This window comes from Falco rusticolus, chromosome 13 (assembly GCF_015220075.1).
Source record: "Falco rusticolus isolate bFalRus1 chromosome 13, bFalRus1.pri, whole genome shotgun sequence".
In the NCBI taxonomy this organism is placed as follows: domain Eukaryota; kingdom Metazoa; phylum Chordata; class Aves; order Falconiformes; family Falconidae; genus Falco; species Falco rusticolus.
Window position 1 is genome coordinate 2592215 of NC_051199.1, and position 19675 is coordinate 2611889.

The 19675-nt window shown below is 52.0% G+C and overlaps 1 protein-coding gene across 1 annotated transcript; it reads right to left on the reverse strand.

The window, feature by feature from the left end:
- Positions 1 to 1578: 1578 nt before the first annotated feature.
- On the reverse strand, positions 1579 to 18787 carry DZIP1L (DAZ interacting zinc finger protein 1 like). Its single transcript, XM_037407539.1, has 12 exons — positions 18557 to 18787; positions 14215 to 14748; positions 13262 to 13346; positions 12235 to 12359; positions 11695 to 11856; positions 11326 to 11463; positions 9560 to 9590; positions 8694 to 8738; positions 8094 to 8230; positions 7085 to 7277; positions 6502 to 6706; positions 1579 to 3743 (listed from the first exon to the last, which is right to left on the reverse strand). The coding sequence occupies exons 2-11, from the start codon at positions 14707 to 14709 to the stop codon at positions 6522 to 6524; spliced, it is 1596 nt and encodes a 531-aa protein (XP_037263436.1). The 5' UTR covers positions 14710 to 14748; positions 18557 to 18787; the 3' UTR covers positions 1579 to 3743; positions 6502 to 6521.
- Positions 18788 to 19675: the final 888 nt, after the last annotated feature.

The window sequence follows — 19675 nt, forward strand, 5'->3', positions numbered from 1 at the left end:
GGAAGACAGATGTAATTGAGAAAAACAAAACAAAACAAAATATTCTTTTGAAAAGCATGAGACTCCAATGACATTGAAACCTAGGCAAGAGACTGGCCAACGATTTCAGTGTAGTTGTGCTGCTTAGTCCCCAGGGGAAGGGGGTCATGGCTGTGCCCCACGGGTGTCCGGCTCTGTTACAGTACTGCAAGCTGGAGGCTGGTTGTGCAGGCATCAGCTGGGATGGTGTTTGTTTTACAAACACTTCAATATGTCATAGAAATGCAAAGGTCCCTTTTCCAGAGGGAAACCCTGATTTACGTGGGGTTTCCTTCATTAAATCGGCTAGTTCTATATCTTGCTGGCTAGTTCTACTGTTCCTGGAAACTCCGGAGAGGACAAAGCCAAAGGAGTCACTTCTGGTCGGAGAAAGGGGTTGTCATCAATTGAAGACCATGGAAAACCCTCCCTGCTGTGCTGAACTACAGACAAGGCTGAAAAATTAGGAGGAGGAAAATAAAAACCTCTAAGAATTTAAACAGAGCAGTTTGGGTATGGGAGGGATGAGGTTACGTGCCCGGGCAGGGGACGTAGGTCAGGGCAGAGGGGTGAGGACTGGGCTGCCTGCACTGGAGGACAGGTAAAAACCTTGCCTGGGAAAAAATATGGCTACTGGGTTGCATCTTCCATCATTTAACAAAACTTCAGGGGTATTTTTTTAGCTTTTCAGGAAAAACCTCTGGGTGTTAAGCAGCACGGATGGGCATGCGTGCTCCAGCCCATGCACCCAGCCTGCTCACCACCCAGTAGCAAGCAGCAGGCTGGCGGTGCACAGCCACAGCATGCCAGTGGGCAGGATTTGACTTGGGCAGCAGGTGTGAAGGCTTGAGAGGGAGGAGATGTGGTGTCAGGCTCCAAGAAGCGCTGGCAGCAGGAGGGCAGGGTGCCAGCTCTACCTGTGGCAGCCTCCCCATTGCTTTCACTGCTAACAAAGTCACGCTGTCCCGTGGCGTTGCAGCATTGTTTCTTTACAGAGTGAGGGAAGTGAATTTTGGAGGCAGCTCTTGTTCCATTGTTGTTCTCCTGCAGGAGAAGCCATATTTTTTTCCTTAATACAGTCACAAAGAAATCTTTGTGCAAAGAAAATGTCAGGACATCTGCCTGCCTATCTAAACTCAGCTGTGAGTGAGAGTCCCCACTTGCACTCCTGGTTTTCTTTTCCACTGTGTGTTTTCTGCTGGGTTTAGTTTGGTTTGCTTTGTTTTGCATTTCCCTGGCTGCAGTGATCCACCTGATTGGGGAGCATCCCTGCTGCTCTTCACTTCTTTAGCATCATGCAGCATGGCATGAGCATGTGGCAGTGCCAATGGGCACTGGGCTCATGCCACGTTCCCTGCAATGTGGCCCAATTTGGTGTCATCAAGAAAAGGACAGTACTCTAACAAGGGGTATACAAGCAGTTGCTTTATCTAGGGAAGAAATCTATAAAACAACAAGGGAAAAAAAACTGAGCAAAATTTCTTTTCTGGGCAACACCCTGATGGAGCTGGTATCATTGGAGTTGCTTCTTTCCGCTCCTCCCCTCCCCTCCAGCTCATCACCTGTGATAACCCAAGGTGAATCTTCATGGCTCTTCCATGCCCACCATGCATCCTCTGCCATGTGGCTCGCTGCAGCTCACAGCACACAGAGAACAACTTCCCATGGCAAATGCTGGCTCAAAATGTCCACTCTGAAATAAAAATGCTTTGCTTGTATCTCCATTCTTTGTTTGTCACGGTATGAGTGCCATGTTTCTCTTAGCACAAGGCTCTCAGCTGTTTTTGGAGTTTCCCAAACTTAGGGGAAGTTTTCACCCCACCCTCCTGGTACCACCTGGACTTGGTGTTGAGTTTGTGAAGCTCACCACAATGGCTCAAAAGCACCTCAGGCATGAAAACACGACAAAATGAATGTAAGAGTGATTCTTGCACTTGTCGGCAGGTGAATACGTGCAGGAGCAGCCAGAGCTGGGTCTGGCAGGGTTTGGTCAGCAGTCGGCAGAATGGGTGTGATGTAGACTTTAGCGCTGGGCAGGGCGCCTGCTTTGGCACTGAGCTTGCCACGTAGTCACGGCGAAACAGCTCTGCTTTCTGCCCTTTTCCTACCTGTTTGCTCTTTTGGGCAGAAACATATTTCCCCATTGATCTTGGGCCGTGTCAGCACCAGCGCCCAGCCCAGGGCTGCTGCACGCAGGCGGCGAGGGCAGAGGTGCATGAGTCCAGGCAGGTTTCCTATCACCCCTCTCCCACGAGCATGCGACCTCCACTGGTAATTTTTTACAGTCAAGAAGCTCATCTCTTTCTCTTGGTTACCAATACCAGTGTTCTGAAAGGGGGGAAAACACCCCTCCCTTATTTATCAAAACCGGTGTTTGTTAAGGTCGACACTCACCAAAAAGAACAAAAGCTGTTAAATTAAGCACGATGTAACACATCTGGCAATAGCACTGTAAGCAATGAATAACACAAGCCAGGTATATTTCTTAAACTCGAATGATCAAAATAGAAGAAATCCTTTTCAAGGTAGGCAGCTACAGCCGTACGGGTGGGTAAGAGCACACAGCTGAATGTGCACGTACCAGGGCCATGGGGATTTGTGGAATCGGGGGGATGGGGGTCCTGCGTGTTTGTGAGCAGTTACCTGGAAGGCATTTTTTCTGTTCAGTGAAATTAAATTAAATCACCCCGTTCTGCTCAACCCTAGCTGGTCTTTCTGCTCCCTAGCATTAAACCCACGTGCAAGTGTTAGAAATAGGGAATGGCAGAAGTCTGAACCGGAGGTGGAGTGCGGTGGAAAAGAGAAGAGAAATGGAGCAATGCCTGTTTTTCCTGATGCATCTTCCAAAATTTTATACTTTTGAGGGATTGAGATCATAAATGCACTGCCACAAATGTACAAAATACAGAGAGAATTAGGAAGATGGACTTAATTTATGAGCATTATCAGTGGAGTCTGGTTTATATGGCCACGTTTACAGTGCAAAAAAAATCATCCTTTGCGTTGGAGTTCCCACCAGTCCGAGAAGGAAGGGAGGAAGGAGACAGCAGCTCTGGCTTCTTATGCTGTCCAAAGCGCCCGCAGGCCATGTTCCTCCTAGAGCAGAAAATGAGACCTTTTCCATCGCCCTTGGGAGTGCTGGCAAAGAGGAGGAAAGCTGCTTTCTTCGCTTCCTGACTGTGTTTTGGACTGTTTAAAGCACGAAAGCCCCACACGGAGTGCCAGGCTGTGCCCGGTGCAGGGGGCTGCTCCCAGCCTGTCGGATGCGAAGCCCAGGGAGCACTGCTGGGTCTCCAAAAGCTCCTGGCACCGTCCCACGCTGTGTTACTGCTTGTGTGCGTGATGATGGCAGAGCAGAAATCACTGCTTTGGCGACCACACAGCATTTATCCTCCTTGGTGCGATCCACAGTGGCTGGCCAGGGAGGACCCACCCCCCCTGTGCTGTCTGGGAGAGCTCCAATATTGGGGTCTTCCCCAAAAGAGGGGTGGCTGGAGCCCAGGAGCAGCCTGGCGAGGATCAGAGAGGCTGCTGCCCGTTTCTGGTCTTGTGGCACCATCCAGTGGCTGCTGGCAGAGGGCTGTCACTTCCCTGTCACCACCGCGTGTCCCCTTGCATCCTGGCTCCCCGGGGCCCTGGGAACAGAGGTGGTTCCTGAGCATCAGTGGTGGCTCCGCCAGGTCCGCCAGGGAGCTGGTCTGCAGGTCACTGCTGTCACCTGCCAACTGGAGAGGAGCACAGAGAGGCTGAGGGGGAGCAGCGGGGCTAGACCCACACCCCACATTTGGACCCTGTGCCCCCCCTGCTACAAATCCACAGGGATTTCTTCTCCAGCAGGATGACGCAAAAATCAGGGCAAGGAGGGTCAAACAGGGCTGCATCAGGGCATCACACAGGAGACCCTGTCTCTATTTCTGTGGCTTGCAGTCAGCCCATAAACCTCATGCTTTTTTCACTGCTGTTTTTTTGGTTTGGGTTTTGTTGTTTTGTTTTGTTGGGTTTTTTTCTTTTGTGTATGTGTTTGTTGCTTTTTTTTTAAAAAAATACTTTACCAGTTGAAGGCCTAGAATTTCATTATCACGGCAATAAAGAAAAAAAAAAATCCCAGTATTTGTGCTAGGCCTTCCTTGGGTAAAATCTTTTTAATTTTTTTTTTCTCTGAAAAAGCAATTTGATTCTAACACTGCCACCACTTTAATTACATCAGCTCTCCCTCATAAATTGAGGTTATGTTTAAGTCCCATTTTAGTAATTTAATAATTTTGCCATTGCATCACTCCAATTATCTCTGGATTTGTTCCAGAGACCTTTTCTCAATTTGATTCTCTGGCTCTTATTGTTTCGAACCCAATTGCATGAATACTGATTTCCACCCCCACCACCCACCCCCACCCCACCCCAAAGAGAGGGAACGGACAAACATCACGGGAAGGACAGATGGCTGCAAGTGGGTGAAGGGGCCAAGGGCCAAGTCTCCGCTGCTGGAGGTTTGAACTCCCTGTGCACAGTGCCCTGTGTGCACTACTGATGGGTGGGAGCTGAGAAGTGGGTATGAGATGCCTTTTTTTCTGAAATAGAAATTATGTCAGAAAACACCCCTGTGGCCATCTGCACAAGATACGTGGAGTTTCTTGGTGGGGTGCTGGGTTTGGGTGATGCTGAGCTCACAGCTGGGAACTGTTTCAGCCTGCTGGGGCTTGGGGGGGGTGGGGATGTCTCTGTGCCGCTACACCCAGGTGTCTCTTCAGGAGCCTCACCATCATGGATGTGGCTGTCCCTGAGCAGGGCAGAGCAGGTTTAGCAGGGAGCTCCAAGGCACGGTGATGGCTCAGCTGGCTGGGAAGGGAGGAGAACTCCAGGCACTCTAGGGCAAGCTGGTTTCTTAACAGCTTAAATTCACTAGCACTCTCTGGACCCATCCCAACAGAGCTGTTTCAGCAAGCAAACGTTTTGTGCATAGGATGTACCACCGGGGTTTCCCTCCCTGAGCAAGCACTGGGTGGATAACACTCCGGTGTATGCAAGGATGCTGGAGGAAATCTCCATCTACACACGCAGCCCAGGCTAGCGGTGTATGACACAGCACCAACGCCTCATTTTTGGCCTGGGACACACCACAGCCACATGTAGTACCTGCTGCTGTCTGCAACTAATGCATAGGTAAGAAATGCCTCCTGCTTTCCCCCACCTCTCAGAGGGGCCATGGGGCAATTCCTACATCATGCCTGGACACATTGGGCTTTACAGCACATAGCCAAAAGTAAAAACAAGCTTTTCTCCTTGTGTTTGACAGCCCTTTGGGTCCTGTGGGGTCCGCTGCATCCTCTAGACTGTCTTCTTTCCCTCTGCACAAAAAGAGGGCTGCAGGATTTATTGCACCCTAGGAAAATACCCTGGCAGGGTCAGGCACACAAGTTGCCAAGGGATAAAGCCACCAGTGCCCCATTGCCTGGCTGGGTATGGGGGGCAGTGGGATAAGACACGTCCCACTTCAGCCCCAGGAAGAAGGTGACAAAGCGATGCTGACGGTGCTAACCAGGACCATCCCCACCCCCTCAAGAACAGGCAGTACCTGAAGCGGGTCTGACCCGTGGGAGCCAGTCTCATCCCCCAGCACCCCTGTGGAGAGCGCTGGCTCTTGCTTAGGGCTGAGCCTCACGGGGAACAGGGGAGGCTGCTTCCCTCCCAGCACCACTTCTGAGCTGGTGCACAGAGCTGGGTCAGGCGTGGGGCTGCTTTGGTGTCCCTTTCCCCACTCCTGAAGTAGATGCAGGGAAGCCTTGCAACACTCTGGGCTGCGATCCAGCCCTGAGCAGGGCAGCCCATGGTGAAGTCCCATGTTCCCCATGGACATGGACAGGTCTATCACACCCACCAAGAGCAAACACCTTGCTGCTAGCATGTCCAACAGATACTCATATCCATACCTTGGCTGTGTTTCACACCCATAACTGGACCTGGCTTTCTCTTGCTCCTGGAGCAAACAAGTAACTCCTTTCCTCAACCTGCTCTCCGTCACAGATGAGCTTTTTTTCTTCTCTGCTGCCGCCTCACACCCTCTCTACGTTGTCTCTTCTCTGCATGGTCTGCACAGTTTCCACAAGCTTTCATTTTACATCTTTACTACTTCTGTTCCAAAACCCCAGGAGAACTCCTTCATCCCCTTGCAGAGGTTCTGGGAGGGAAAGAAGGAGCCGAACACCAGTGGGAACTGCCCTGTGTTTGTCTCCAGCAACCACATGGTGGGTAGCAGCCCTCAGGTCTGACTTTGCTGAGTTGTTTGGGTCACCCATATGGGCAGGGGGACCCCAGAAACCCCCTTTTCCAAACAAACCCCTCTGGGGTGCCACATTACCCACCACTCGGCAGTTTCCAAAGGTGCTGGTGTTTGGGCAGCACTCAGCATGCTTGGGGCCAGCTTGTGGCTGAGGCTCTTGGGCATTGCCCACCTGCCTGCAGATGAAAGGAGGTGATGGGACTCACCTCCACTGTGGGACAAGTCGTCAATGGGGGCTGCTGGCTTTGGAGGTCCGCAGGGTGCCCCAGGGAGTCCTTGGGGGGCTGTGGGTAGAGCAGGTCCTGATCTGAGGAGTAGGCTGGGGGATCACCAAGGCTCCAGGCTCTGCTGCAGCTGGTATCGCCATGGGCTGTGACCCATGAAGTGACCTGGGGCTCTTCAGGTTGCGAGCTGGAAAGCAAAATGGAGAACAAGGAGAATCACCACCCACCTCCTGGTAGTCCTGTGGGTTGCCCTTGGGGGAGCCACGCACCCCACCTGACATGGGGTTGTATAGAAAAAGGTGGAAAAACAGATTTGGCAGTTCTTGCAAATCTGTATTTCACTCTGCTGGGGCTTTGGGGAACAGCTGATGTTTATTCTTGAACATGTCAGGCCAACCCACATGAGGTCAGTATGCAGAGAGCAATTGCAGAGACCTGCATCACTCTAAGTGCCCCTTCCTCTGCCTTGTTGCCCCACTGGGTAAGGGGACAGCATCCTGTGGCCATCAGTGGGTGGCAACAGGTCCCTACGGACAGTATGCAGAAAGGACAGGAGGTCATTCACCTGGGATGATGGAGAGCTGTCGAGGCAAAGCACTGCTGGGCTTCTTGCATCTCCTGACTTTCCCCATCACTGCTTGAACCAACTCGTCCCTCAGGGGTAGGAAACTGGGAAATTTCTCAGCCTTCTGTTGCTGCTGAAGCCTGACCAGAGCCTGGAGCTTTTTGTAGGTCCGAGTGGAGATTCCTTTTGCAACCTAAAGCAGAGGGCAGCTGAGGAGCCTGACATTGTCCTCCCACAGCACCGGGTGGTGAAACAAGCCCTTGGCAGTACTACTGGTACTCAAGTGCATCCTGCAAGCTCCAAGCCCTGCCTGGACACCAAGCCCCGACACCCATCGTTTCCCCAGCACAGTGTATCCCATGCAAACAGCCCACATTTGCACCTCCGGGAAGCAACCACATGAGAAGTCGTTCAGTCACTGTTTTCTCTTTGTGCTTTCGGGACCCAAACCAGAAATGCTGCCTTGCTCAGAAACACGGGTGGATGGAGCAAGGCGGGCTCCGGCAGCTGTGCCCACTGCCTGCCTTTGCATCAGCTCTGCAAGGTGCTAGGTGGTGGTATTGCATTGCCGGGAGCTCGGGAAGGCTTGCAGGCGGTACTATTTAATATGCTTGGCATGAAAAGGACTTGGACAGTGAAAGTCCCCTTGAAATCCCCGTGACAGGGGTGGCTGTGCCCTCCTTCCCGAGAAGAGAGTGAGCCCTGGATAATTTAGCATATGAAAGGCTGCTTGTGAGAAAGAGATTTGCTGGAGATATACTAATGACCAACCTCAGAGATGGGAGCACGGCAATTTATTCCCTGTGCTACTGTGTGATTTTGCCTCCACCTTCCCATTTGTCTCTCAGAGTGTGATTGCTCCAGATGGTGATTTTTTTTATTGCCTGTTAATGTTTTGATTGCTCCCTCCACAAAAACAAACAAACAAAAAGAAATCGGTCCAGAGCAGTCTTTGTGTCCCTGCACCAGCCCAGGGCTGGCATTGCAAATGCACTGTAAAGACACTTACCCGCTTGACACCCATGCTCTCCAGCTTTTCCTCCAGCACTTCCTCCAGGATAGGGCGAAACTGCTTCAGGAGGTTTGGGTTTCTCTGCAGGGCCTCCAGCAGCCTCTGCTTCCCACCCAGCGTGGCCTCCTTCCTGTCTGGAGTAAAGGTGGGTGCTGGCACCAGTGCAGTGATGTTGGTGTGCCCTGGGGAGGGGGCTGCTGGGGCCCTTCTCCTCCTTGAGGACATGGGTCCCACCGAACCCAGAGCAAGCAACTGATTGCCCTCAGCAGACAATATCCCTCTACGAAAGGGCACCTTCCTCCTCTAATTTGATTAATTCCTGCCCACAACTTTTTCGAAATCCCACCCACAGCCCAGCAGCTGCCTGGGACAGCTTTCCCAGGTGAAGTGCTGGCATCAGGGCTGGTCATGGGGCTGTCGTACTCTGCACAGCCAGGAGGAGACCGGCAAGGTCACCCCCTCTGCCCCCAGCCCACCACCTCATCACCGGCAGCTCCGGCCAGCACCCCCTCGTCCTCACCACACAACACTCCAAGGCAAATGACAGCTTCACCCTGGTGCTCTGGGGACAGGGATGGTCCCAGCTCTGGTACTCACCTGATGACTCTTCATCAGCCACCACTTCGGTCACCTCCTGGGTCACTGCAGGGAAGAAAGGAGCCTGTGAGGGTCGAAGAGGGGCCAGGGCCCCAGCACAGAAGCAAGCACTGATCACCACCTGCTTTTCCTATACGGAAAGTATGGACACACCTGTCCCTTTGGGGATCCAAGGCTGGCCCAGGTGTGGCACCAGACCTTGGAGAACATCCCGAGGGAAACCCTGGGGCACTTGTGCACCAAAGCCACCGGCTGGAGGATGTCAGTGGGCAATCAGTGCCCTGCTGCCCCTCAGGGCTGGGGTCAGCAGTGCTCCCCTTGGGTATTTACTAACAGACATCGCTGCTTTATGGCCTTTTTGTGTTTTCTGAGCAGCAGCCCCTGGCCAGGTCTGCAGCTGCACCGCAGGCATTAGGGAGCTGAGAAGTCCCCATTTTCTTTCCCTGGCACCTGATTATAGAAAACCCAGACTGTAAAGAAGAAACCGCAGCATGCCTCAGCTCCTTATTTTTATGCAAATAACCACTGGCATCATTTCGGAGGAGGCAAGGTCATCCGTTTGCTGTGAGTGCTTGATTGAAATCTCATTCCTTTGGGGTATGGCTACAATGCAAAACCCACCCAAGAGACCAGTTAGTTTTGTGCCAGCGACCAGAGCAGCGGTCTGTGCTGTTGCAGCAGACCGTTGAGGGACTGGAAGGTGTCCGCTCCACAGCTTTGTGTGAGAGGACATACGACCAGCTCCCTGGAGAGGATTCCACGCTTTTGTAGAGGGAGAAAGAGAAGGCCTTGTGGTCTGAAGGCCTGTTAGCCATGAAAAATTTATCTAGATGCGAATTGAATCGCTTTAAAAATGTGATCATTACCTTCAGGTTTGCTTGCAGAGAGCAGCTTGATCTGTAAAGAAATAGATGGGGCATCATTCAAAGATCATTTCTTTATCTATAATTTTGGGTTATTTTTCCTCTGCCTGCAGAGTGTTATTATTAAATGCAATTCAAAAAAGGAGCAGAAAATAGCAAGAGCCTAAAGTGGGCACATACACTCCCCAAGAGCTCTTTCCCTTAAGCAGCCCATACCTGTGAGGGGTCAGCTTAGGGGCTTTCCATAACACGATCACTAGCACATCCTGTTATACCCCACGGGCTATTTATGGATCTGACAACAAGTGAAAGATGCTCCAAACTGTAATGCAAAGTGTTGCTCTGGTGATCTACACCCCAGTGGGCATGATTCCTGCCAATGATATTCATGTAGTGCTTCATGTTTAATGAGAGCGAAAAAGAGCCAAATGTAGCAAAGCATTACAGAATGGGCTTGATTTTAAGCTTAGCCTTAATTCAGCAAATATTTTAAGGCTGCTTAGAGTTAAACATCTGCTTAAACCCTCTTGATGAACCAAGGCCTCCTTTTTATTTTTTTAATATCACTTGCTTTCTTCTCCTGGGACTCTGTGACCTTGAGCTGCTCCCCAAGACAGGTGCTGAGGGCATGGTACCTGCTGATGTGCATGGTCCATAACTGCCCACTGGTCCTGAGATGGGGTGGCACAGAATGTCCTCTTCTCTTTCTTCAATTGCAAGGGGTAAAAACAAAACAAGAAGACTTGAACGTGGTGAAAAGGTGTTTGGAACCACCTCTTCCCTTCACCAGCAAGGACAGCTCTCTGGATTTTTATTTGTTATTGAGATGGCCTCCAAAAGGCAGATCTGGCCTTGCAGAAGATATATGGCCAGCTTCAAAGGCTGCCGGTGGGAAGCTCATGTCTGCTTGTCAGCTGTGATAGGACACAGCTTTGGTTGCTGCATTCTTTTTATTCTTTCCCCTTGATAATGTGATAACTATACTCTGTTGCCTGAGGCTTTGAAGTCAGGCCAAGGTTGATTTGAAGTGTGTAGGCCCGCTCTTTCCACCTACCACTTGCTGGGCTGATCTGCAGAGAGGGCATCCCTGATTCTTCTGAAAAGACCGTAAAGGAAACAAGCCCTTTTCTGGGTGAGGTGCCTGTTAGCTGCCAAGGACATCTAGCACCTACCTGGACCTCCTGTGCCTGGTTGTCCCTCCTTAGGTTCTTCAGCTCCTGCCTCTGCTCTGCCCTCTGCCAAATTAAACACATACGCGTTTCCTTCCTCAGGCTGTGGGCTTCTTGTGGGTATGGGCACCTGATCTCATCTGTGTTCAGAGAAATTAACCTTCTCTTTGGGTCCAGAAGTATGGTTGGCACTGTAATTCCAGTGCTGTTCCCAACTCTATGCTCAGAGGTACCATGCATGGTATAGCCTTCTTCAGATGTTTCTAGATGTTGAGAAGGAGGCTGATGCACAGGTAAATAAACTTCTTTTGTTTATTTAAGTGCTTTTCCATATGGTGAGCTTCTGCAGTGCTCTGGTGAATTGAGTTTCCCTGAAGTAAGCAGGACCATGACATGCCCTCCACCACCCTCCAGGTCCCATTTCTGGACTCAGGCTGTCAGCGCTCTACACCAGCAAGAGCCCTGAGCAGAACCTGAGCTGAGACCAGACATCCACAAAGCAGATGCAGGCAGAGGTGCATGGATGTGAGTGCATCTCCATCCAAATGCACCTCCTGGGATGCGCAGTAGGGGTAAGGACATGGGTACCACACTGCTCACCTGCGCTGTCATCCACTCTTGCTTGCCCTGCTGCTCTGCCCGGCTTGGTGCCTGCCACCGTGCCTCCTCAGTGTCATCATCCTGCAGGGTCCCCAAGCTGGACTTTGCTGCGTCTCTGGCCTGAAGCTCCTGCAGTTTCTGGAGTGGGGAAAGGAAGGAGCTGTGTGGCCCACAGGAGGTCCTGCTTTCCTCCTGGGGAGCCCAACCTTCACCAGCCACTGCTTCCAACCCCAAAATACTTGTGTGCCCCCAGGAGCAAAGGCATGGCCTCTTTGAGCTGTGAACCTGTGATGCCACCTGGACCAGGTGAAGCAGCAAGCTTGGACATCCCCTTCCCTGCTTTGAGGAGCATGTGGGGTGCTTGCTCACCGCCTCCATGGCACTGCTTCTGCTCGCCACATCCTTGAACGCTTCGAGGAAGATCTGCCTCAGGCCATCTATCTCTTCATGCATCTTCATCCTCTCCTCCTCTTTCCATCTTTCCAAATCTCTCCTGCCCTCCTCTTGTTGCTGGCGAGCTCTCTCTGCTTCCTAAAGGGAGTGGAAAAATGGAGGCAGGAGCTGTCTTGGCTGCAGAGCAGAAGTACCAAAGGCTGGGCCTTCTGCCCTGGCACTGGTGGCATAAGCACCAATGCTCTCGTTACACCCGTCACTGCTCAGAGCCTGCCTGCACACTGTGGGGAGGCTGAGGCAGCACAGCCTCTCAGGCAGGCATGCTTATAGAATCCTTATTTCCATGTGACATTTACCATGGGAATTTCTGGGGGCAAATCTTCCAAAGAGATGCAAGCCCCACCATGAAATATTTTTCAATGCCTTTTCCACTTGTGCTTCAAAAACTTTCTGCATTTCATCACTCCTCCTCCCTCATTTTTTTTACAAATGGGTAGTTGTGCCCTCACCCTGTACCTGCTCCCTGCGCAGCTTCTCCGCTTCCCTCTCTGCTTCCAGCTGTTGCTGCGTCTCCCGCAGTTTCGCCTTCAGCTCCTCTACCTTGTCCTCCATTTGCTCCATCTGCTTCATCTTTTGCCTCTCTGCAAAGCTCAGGGAAACAAGAGGTGGTCTGTGAGCAAGGGTGCGATCTGCCAGCTCCTACTGGGATTTTGCTTTGGGCTGGGTGGAAAAGCCTAATAAAGCATTGACCAAAACCCCTGTAGGGGCTCAAAGTGAAGAAGCAGGTAGCTGAGCTGCAGGAAAAAACATGACAGATGTGGCCACGTGGCTTCTGATATTTATTTATTATTTTTGCAGACTTGGAGAGATTCGTGGCTCATGAGGCAGCATAACTTTGCATCGGGCTTGTTCTCTCCAGCAGCCAAAGAGCACTGCTTGGGTGTTTCAGGCTGCACTGGGGAAGGTGCCTTTGGAGCAAAGCTCAACCTGTCGCATTGCATCAGCCCTGGGCTGGGGTTCCAGCCTGCCAGCAACAGCAAAAGCAGCTTTTTTATGTGCCAAGTTCAAGTGGCAGGTGCAAGTGAAGCTGTAACGAGGCTCTGTGGCTTTCACACAGCACGTCACACCTGCAGCTTCCAAAGTGCTTTGCAAAGAAACATAAATTCCTTGACAAAAAAGGGGCATGGGGAAGGTGAACCCCTCTCCCACTCCAGTAAAACACTCTCCGAGACTCCCCAGCATAGCTCCATCCCCACAGTCCTGTGGAATCTTTGGGTGGAGAAGATCCCTAGGGAAACTGAGGCACAGAGGTGAGCTGTAAAGGCACATGCAGTCTTGTATTCGACTGCGTGTCCTACCTGTGCTGGAGGGAAAGGCAGCAAGCAGAAAGCCTTCAGTCAGTATTCACAGAAATGCAGAAGAAGAAAAGAAGTTACAGGAAGTTGTCTTTAACCTCCTATGGTCACTCTGGTTTCCGACATCTACATCGAATGGAGGAAAACCTGCCTGGGGAAGTGGAGGGAGAAGTTGTCCCAGTGCTCACCCGCCTCGGTGGCCTCTGCGTGCCGGCGCTGCACGTGGGCTTGCAGGAAGGAGTTGTTCATGAAGGCTTTACCGCAGAGGTGGCACTGGAGAGGAGGGAAAAGTCAGCGTAGGGACTGGGATCTGCAGAAAGGGGCACCCCCCCGTGCCCCCTGCAAGGCAGGCAAAGCTTTGCTGCTTTAAAGCAAAAGGAGAGACCTCAAGAGAGATGGCTGTTGTGTTGGCAGCGCGTAGACGGAGGGCATTGGGAGTTTCTTCTGTCTGAAACCAAAGAAGAAGGCAGAAGCCAAGGTGGTGCAAGGATACTGGTTGGGGAAAAAAATGCTGCCTTCCCCAACAGAGCAGTGCAATAAGGGAAGCAAAGCACCAGTGAGGTCTTGGTTATAATGGGGTCCTACGCTTGCAGGGATGACTGGGCTGAATGAATCTAAATCATCTGGTTTGGTTGGCTTTTACTTTCCAGGAGTAAGTTAGTAGGTTAATTTGGTGATGGGGAAAAAGCAGATGAAAAAGGCACATCCAGCAGGCTTCCTGCTGAAAGGGTGGGAAAAGCTCGGTCGGGGGAAAAAGCAAAATCACCACCAAATCCAGGAGCATCCAGAAATCTTTCACTGGTCTGGAGGATGCTTAAAGTCTCCCTGGCATAAGATATGCCCCAGAACACAGGGATCTCCTGAGATCTCCCCAGAAGGCCTTTTACAGACCCCCTCTCCCACACTCTGTGCAGCTCTACCTGTAGTTGGCATGTCCCAAAAAAGGGAGCTTCCCTCTGGGCTGGCAAGGACTTGGAATCTCCATGAAGGTGATGAACCAGTGCAAGGGAAAGCAGCAGGGCTGGCCAGCACCTTTTCTAGGGCCAAGATGTAAGCATTGCGGGCTTCAAAGGCAGCATGCAACAAAGAGCGTCCTGCATGGGGATGCTCTTTACACCCCTTACACCTTCCCGTCACGCACCTTGCAATGGGTGTTGGGGCCAGCTTGCAGGAAGAGCTGCTGCATGGCAATGAGCTTCTTCCACCTCCTGCTCTCCTCCTTTGCACCCCGGAGCTGCGCTGCCTGCTCTGCTGCCTGCTGTTGGATGCAAGCCAGCTCGGCGTGGGCATCTCGCAGGCACCGGGTGTGCATGGCCAGGCTGGTCCCGAGGCACTCCTGGCAGTGCAGCAGGTACTCGATGCTCAGCTGGGCCATCCTGAGGACCTTCAGCAGGACGGGGTCCGCCGGCTGCCCGCAGTGGGGGCACCGCTCCCCATCCAGGTTGCAGAAGGTGACGCCAGAGATGTGCTCCTGGAGTGTGGCCACGTCCACCTCCCGGGCCACCTGCTCCACGTCGATGGCACTGAAGCGACGCCAGTCAACACTGACCCGGCGGGGCTGGAAGTGGAAGGGGGGAATGTCCACCGGGATGGTGAGTCCTGGGGATGCCCCCAGTATCCCTGTAGCCCCAGGCATGGGCTGGTGCAGTGAGTGGTAAAAGTCTGCAGAAAAGTGCTGAAAGGCAAAAGGGATGTGTTAGGGCTGACCCCACAGCCACCCTCCAGCTCCACTGCCGCCCCTGCAAGCCCCCACACACTGTGGGCACTGAGCAGTGGGACAGAGCTGAGCTTATGTGGCAGCAAAAAACCTTCCCTTTTCCCTCCCCATCCAGAACTGCTGCAGTAGATAGCAAATTCTGGGGGAAAAAAAAAATTTACAAAAAAATCTGCCAGTTCGTTCACCATCTGTTTTCAGTAAGGGAGACGTCTAAAAGTGTTGCATTGGAACCCTTTGCAATGGCCCATTCTGAATGGACCTGTAAATCCCCGCTGAGTGTGCGTGGTTTAGGGGAACAGAACTGGCCTGTTTGGGGAACAAGACGCAGGGAACACTGGACAGGCTTTAATACCACAGCAGTCCGCTGCCTTCCACGGTTCCCTGCTCTGATCTAAACCTAGAGCACTTCCAAAGTAGTTTGCTTGTTTTCCTAGCTGTGTCCTAAATTAAACAAAAATAGTTAAAATGCATAGTTTTAGATCTGTGAAATAAATTATACTGTTCTTAGTCCCTAGCTAGGGATTTGCTGCTGCCTCTCTGCTACACCCACCTGCCACCTTTAAGATACTTAATTTTTTGAAAATGCTCTTTGCTGAAAGGCCACTTACCATTTTTCTGGATGCAGATCGGGCCCCCCCACAGGCTGAGGGCCCCGGGATACGGAGCAGAGCAGGCGGAGAGATGTTGGTGTGTTTTTGGTGTGTTGGTGTGTTGCTGGGTGTGCTGTGTAACGTGAGTCCGAGCCAGCCCGGTGCCTGGCACACACCTGTGCCTCCTGCACAGCCTGCACCTACTTCTGTGCTCCCAAGACGAGGACAAACACGGTCAGGCAACCCAGGGAACCGCTGAATAACTGCCTGCATGGTGCAAGAAAGCCAAGCTTTCCTACGCTTTCCTCTGCTAACTCAGAGGAAGAGGGGGCAGTGATTATCACTGCCTGTCTGCAGCAGAAACAGTGCCCAAATCAGGTTTGTGGCCCTAATTTCAGTCTTCAAAATGTTGTTCACAAGTGGGTGCCCTGGAGCCTCCAAGGCTCCCACTTGTGTTTCTCCAAGGCTCAGCCCTACCTGGCACACGGGGTGACAGTGGTACGGGCAGGGCAGAGCAAGGGCAAGGGGCTGCCAGGCTGAGCCAGCCCTGCACGCAGGGTTTTCCAACCAAGTGCCTAGCAGGGACGCTTTTCATGGTGCCTGCATGTGTGCTGGGATGAAACGATCCTGTTCTCTTGTTTTTTCTGTTGCTGGAGCAACCACAGGGTTTCCCAGGTGTTACGTGGGGTTGCACAGGGTGGAGTCCGTTAACGCTGATACTGCAGCCGGTGACGTCTGCAAGCCCACGAACATTTTCCATCTCACGGGACTGGTTTTCTACCCCTACCCTGGGTTCCCACTACTTTCACTGCCAGGATTGCTTCGTCTGCACAGTGCTTCCCGTGCCCTCGCAAGGCTGGTTTGCACTTGGTCCAGCTCAGCAGCATTCAAACCTATTGCAAACTCTGCAAAATCCTCTCTTGCGCTCAGAGACAGAGGGTCTCCTCCTGCCCTGAGTAAGCCCCTTCACATCTCTGTCTTGCTCTAGTCTGCTCAGTCAGCTCATTAGGCACCTAAATAGCTTTTTGCCTGTAGTCACATCTCCCACCGGGGTCTTTCCCTGTTGCAAGTAAATACTAGGGGTCAATGACTGCTCTGAACCACTTTGGATCAAGCTGGGTGGCTCTTTTAAGCACTTTTTAGCTCTACACCAATTTTACCTGACCCTCTCTTCTTTCTCACCCTTCTCTTGCTTACTTCCCTTCCTCAGTATGGCAGGAGACAGTAAAGCCTTGATTCAGGGCTGTAGCTAACCTGGGAAGCCGTCGCACGCTGCTGCAGACAAGGCACCAAAGCCTCGGGAACAGCTGTGGATCAGCGTGCTGTAGTTAACCCTTGTTTCCCTCTGGGGTTTGCTCATTCTTTTCATTTTTGGTGCCTACCTAAAGATAATTGGGTCAGCAAGCCCCTTCCCTTGCAGGCTTGTATGGCCAACAAAGATCATTATTGTTGTTACTGCTGTGATATTTATACTGTTAGCAGCGCTGCAGTGTCAAATAATCCAATTCACTGCATCAGGCAAAATGTGGTGTACATATATATGGATATGGATATATATATATCTATACATGCCTGTGTATATACAGGTGTAGCTACAGCCCTGACTCATAGCTGCATATTATATAGACCTGTTGGGTAATGGTGCATGGTCCCTGCCTGTGAGGTTTTGTTGCATACATTAATCATTCCTAAAGAGGAAGGGTTTGCAGGACCACGAATTAAAAATCCCTTAACAATCTACTACATACCCCAGGGGTAGGCTGTGTTGCATAACCTCGTTAATATTAACAAAGTCTTCATGCACCAAAGCCAGCTGTGCTTCATCCGGCCGTCGGTGCCGACCTGCTGCTTAGCAGCACGGCTGCGATTGCGCCATCGCCTGCTTCAGGAGTGCCTGTGGGTGCTGCAGCCTGCTGGGTTGTCCTCTCTGTTTCTCACAAAATGCTATGTATAAGGTCTCAGACAGTGCAAGCATGGCTTCAGTGGGATGCTGGCATGGCAAAACTCTGGGAGTCCAGCTCTGAGGGTTTATTTCTTCTCTTTACTTCCTACTTGTATTTGCCCAGGACAGGTCCTCAGTTGGTGTAAAGCAGTAAAAGTATTTTGGCTTCCATGCCGTAATGTAATGCAATGTCAGCCGGTGTGATGGAGCTGCTGGCAAAAGCTGTCTTCATCACCCACAAGGGAAATGTTGGTATTCCTGCACTAGGGCTGAGATATGGACCGCTGGGCAATGAAGACATCGGCCTCGATGGGTGCGGGTCCATTACAGAGGTAGCAGCTAGCATCACTCAGCAGAGCTTATTGCTGAAGGTGGTCACCTGCAGCATTTCCACTCCACTGTGCAAAACCCATTTCCACCAAAGTATTAGTAGAGCTGGGTCCCGGGAAGTGTGATGGGCTTTCATTTTCCAGTCTGGAAGACAGTGTCTTTGCTGTCCCAGGGCATGGCTGCTGGGCCAGGCTGTTGCACAGTCCTCTTCTCTGCAACCCTGAGCCTTTGGCAGGGAAATTTCTCCTCCTTTCCTTCTCTTTCACCCTTTCCCACTGTCACTCTGGGGCCCTCCTCACTTTCCTGAACTCTTCAAGGGCTTCTTTGCTCCCTGCAAAGTCTAAGGCTGCCTCAGGTGCCAGCGTCCCTCTGCTCCCTGCCAACCTGGGAGCCTGCAAGCTGTGGGAGATGCCTTATCATGAAGCTGAGAGGTGTCAGGAACTCTGCTCACCAACTGCTCGAGCAGCTTCCCCACCTCCTCCGGACCCTTCCCAAAAGCAGCCATCACCTCCCTCGCTTTCTCAGCTTCTCTCCTCTTGCCCATACATAAGGTTCTGGGACTCACTCACATGGGGTGGGCACAGGAGAACCCCCCTCCCCGCGTGAGACCTTTGGCGAGGCTGGCTGTGCTTGCTGCTATCAGCCCTACTTTGCTAGAAGTCCTGATGGTGCAGGCAGGCAGGAGAGAGAAGTGAGGCAGGGTTGGACTCCATCTGCAGCACTGCTGCTACATAACACGGCAAAGCCTCGGAAATGTTTCTTGCCTGAGCTCATCTGCAAAGGCAGCTGGAGCGGGTCAAGTCTCTGCCCGTCCCCCTGCCCCGTCCCTCCCTTCCACGGACACAGCCACTGCCCGGAGAGGGGAGCCGGGAGAGCCGAGCCAGAGAAAAAGGCAAATACTCACTTGTTGGCAGAGACAGATAAACTGAAGAGGTGGGACAGGATGAGGATGGGAGCTGATCGGTGAACGTGGGCGGTGGGAGGCAGCTGGGAACAGCTGGGGGCTGCCTGAAGCCGTGGGGGAAGCGGGGAGGACTTTCTGGGCTGTAACCCTACGCTCCTCCCTGCATCCCCTCAGCCCAGGAAAGTCAAAGTCATGGAGGAAAAACCACAGGCAGGCGAAACGCGCTGGAACGCAGCAGGGAGCCAACCAGCCAACCTAAACCAGTGTGGATGGCACTGGGGCGTGAACCTGACGGCCCTGGGCTGAGCTGTGAGAGCCTCACGCGAGGGAAGGGAACAGCAAAACACTCCCCCACCCCACGTTGCTCCTCTGAGAAGCCGCAGTGCCCAGTTACGGGGGGGGGGGGAGGGGGGGGGGCGGAAGGAGACACGACCCCCACGTCTGAACACAGCACAAAGCCCACGTAAAGCCTGCGTGCAGTGGGCTTTCTTCTCCCGATTAATCCTGCTGCTATTTCTAGCCGCAGAAACGGGGCTGCTGATTACAGCATGCTCATTAGCTGCTGTGTTTACAGAAGATAGCGTGGGCAGAGGGCAAACATTCGATTACGGGCCACTGATCCACCCCTGCCTTTCTGCTCCCAAGTTAAAAACAGCTGTTTGGACAGACTTAAAATTAAGATTTGCAAGCTGGGCTTCTTTTCAGGGGGGTTGGGTGGATTGGCATTACCCTGGGAAAAAGGTAAATGCAAGGGGATGTGTTGCTTTCCGGAGAAAAACCTGTTGGGGTTAAACAGGGATTTTCACACGGCTGGACAGAGCTGCGGCACCTCATTTCCAGGGCAGTGGCATACGGAATTAGACTCTATAACTCGAAAGTTATAAAGTAGGTATGTTTATTGCGCGCAGATGCACGGGGGATCGCTCCTCCACAAGCGTGCATGACCGAAGTGACGAACCATCTCACATTTATACAATAAAACAAATGAATATTCAATTAACGCCTATACATATTCGTTACCTAAACCCGCTTACTCTCGCTTCCTATGTTAATTAGCTTGTCAGTCCTTTGCCTGGAATGTGGTGGTCTTGCAGGTTTGTAGGTGATAAATGTCCTTGT

What these genes read in the sequence shown, in the direction of transcription:
- DZIP1L (XM_037407539.1), bottom strand. Translation starts at nt 14,709, where the DNA reads ATGCCTGGGGCTACAGGGATACTGGGGGCATCCCCAGGACTCACCATC. An exon ending in GAAGCAGTGCCATGGAGGCG is followed by an intron (nt 11,464 to 11,694) that starts GTGAGCAAGCAC and finishes TCCCCACTCCAG; the next exon opens with AAACTGCAGGAGCTTCAGGC. An exon ending in CTCTGCAAGCAAACCTGAAG is followed by an intron (nt 8,739 to 9,559) that starts GTAATGATCACA and finishes TCTTCCCTGCAG; the next exon opens with TGACCCAGGAGGTGACCGAA.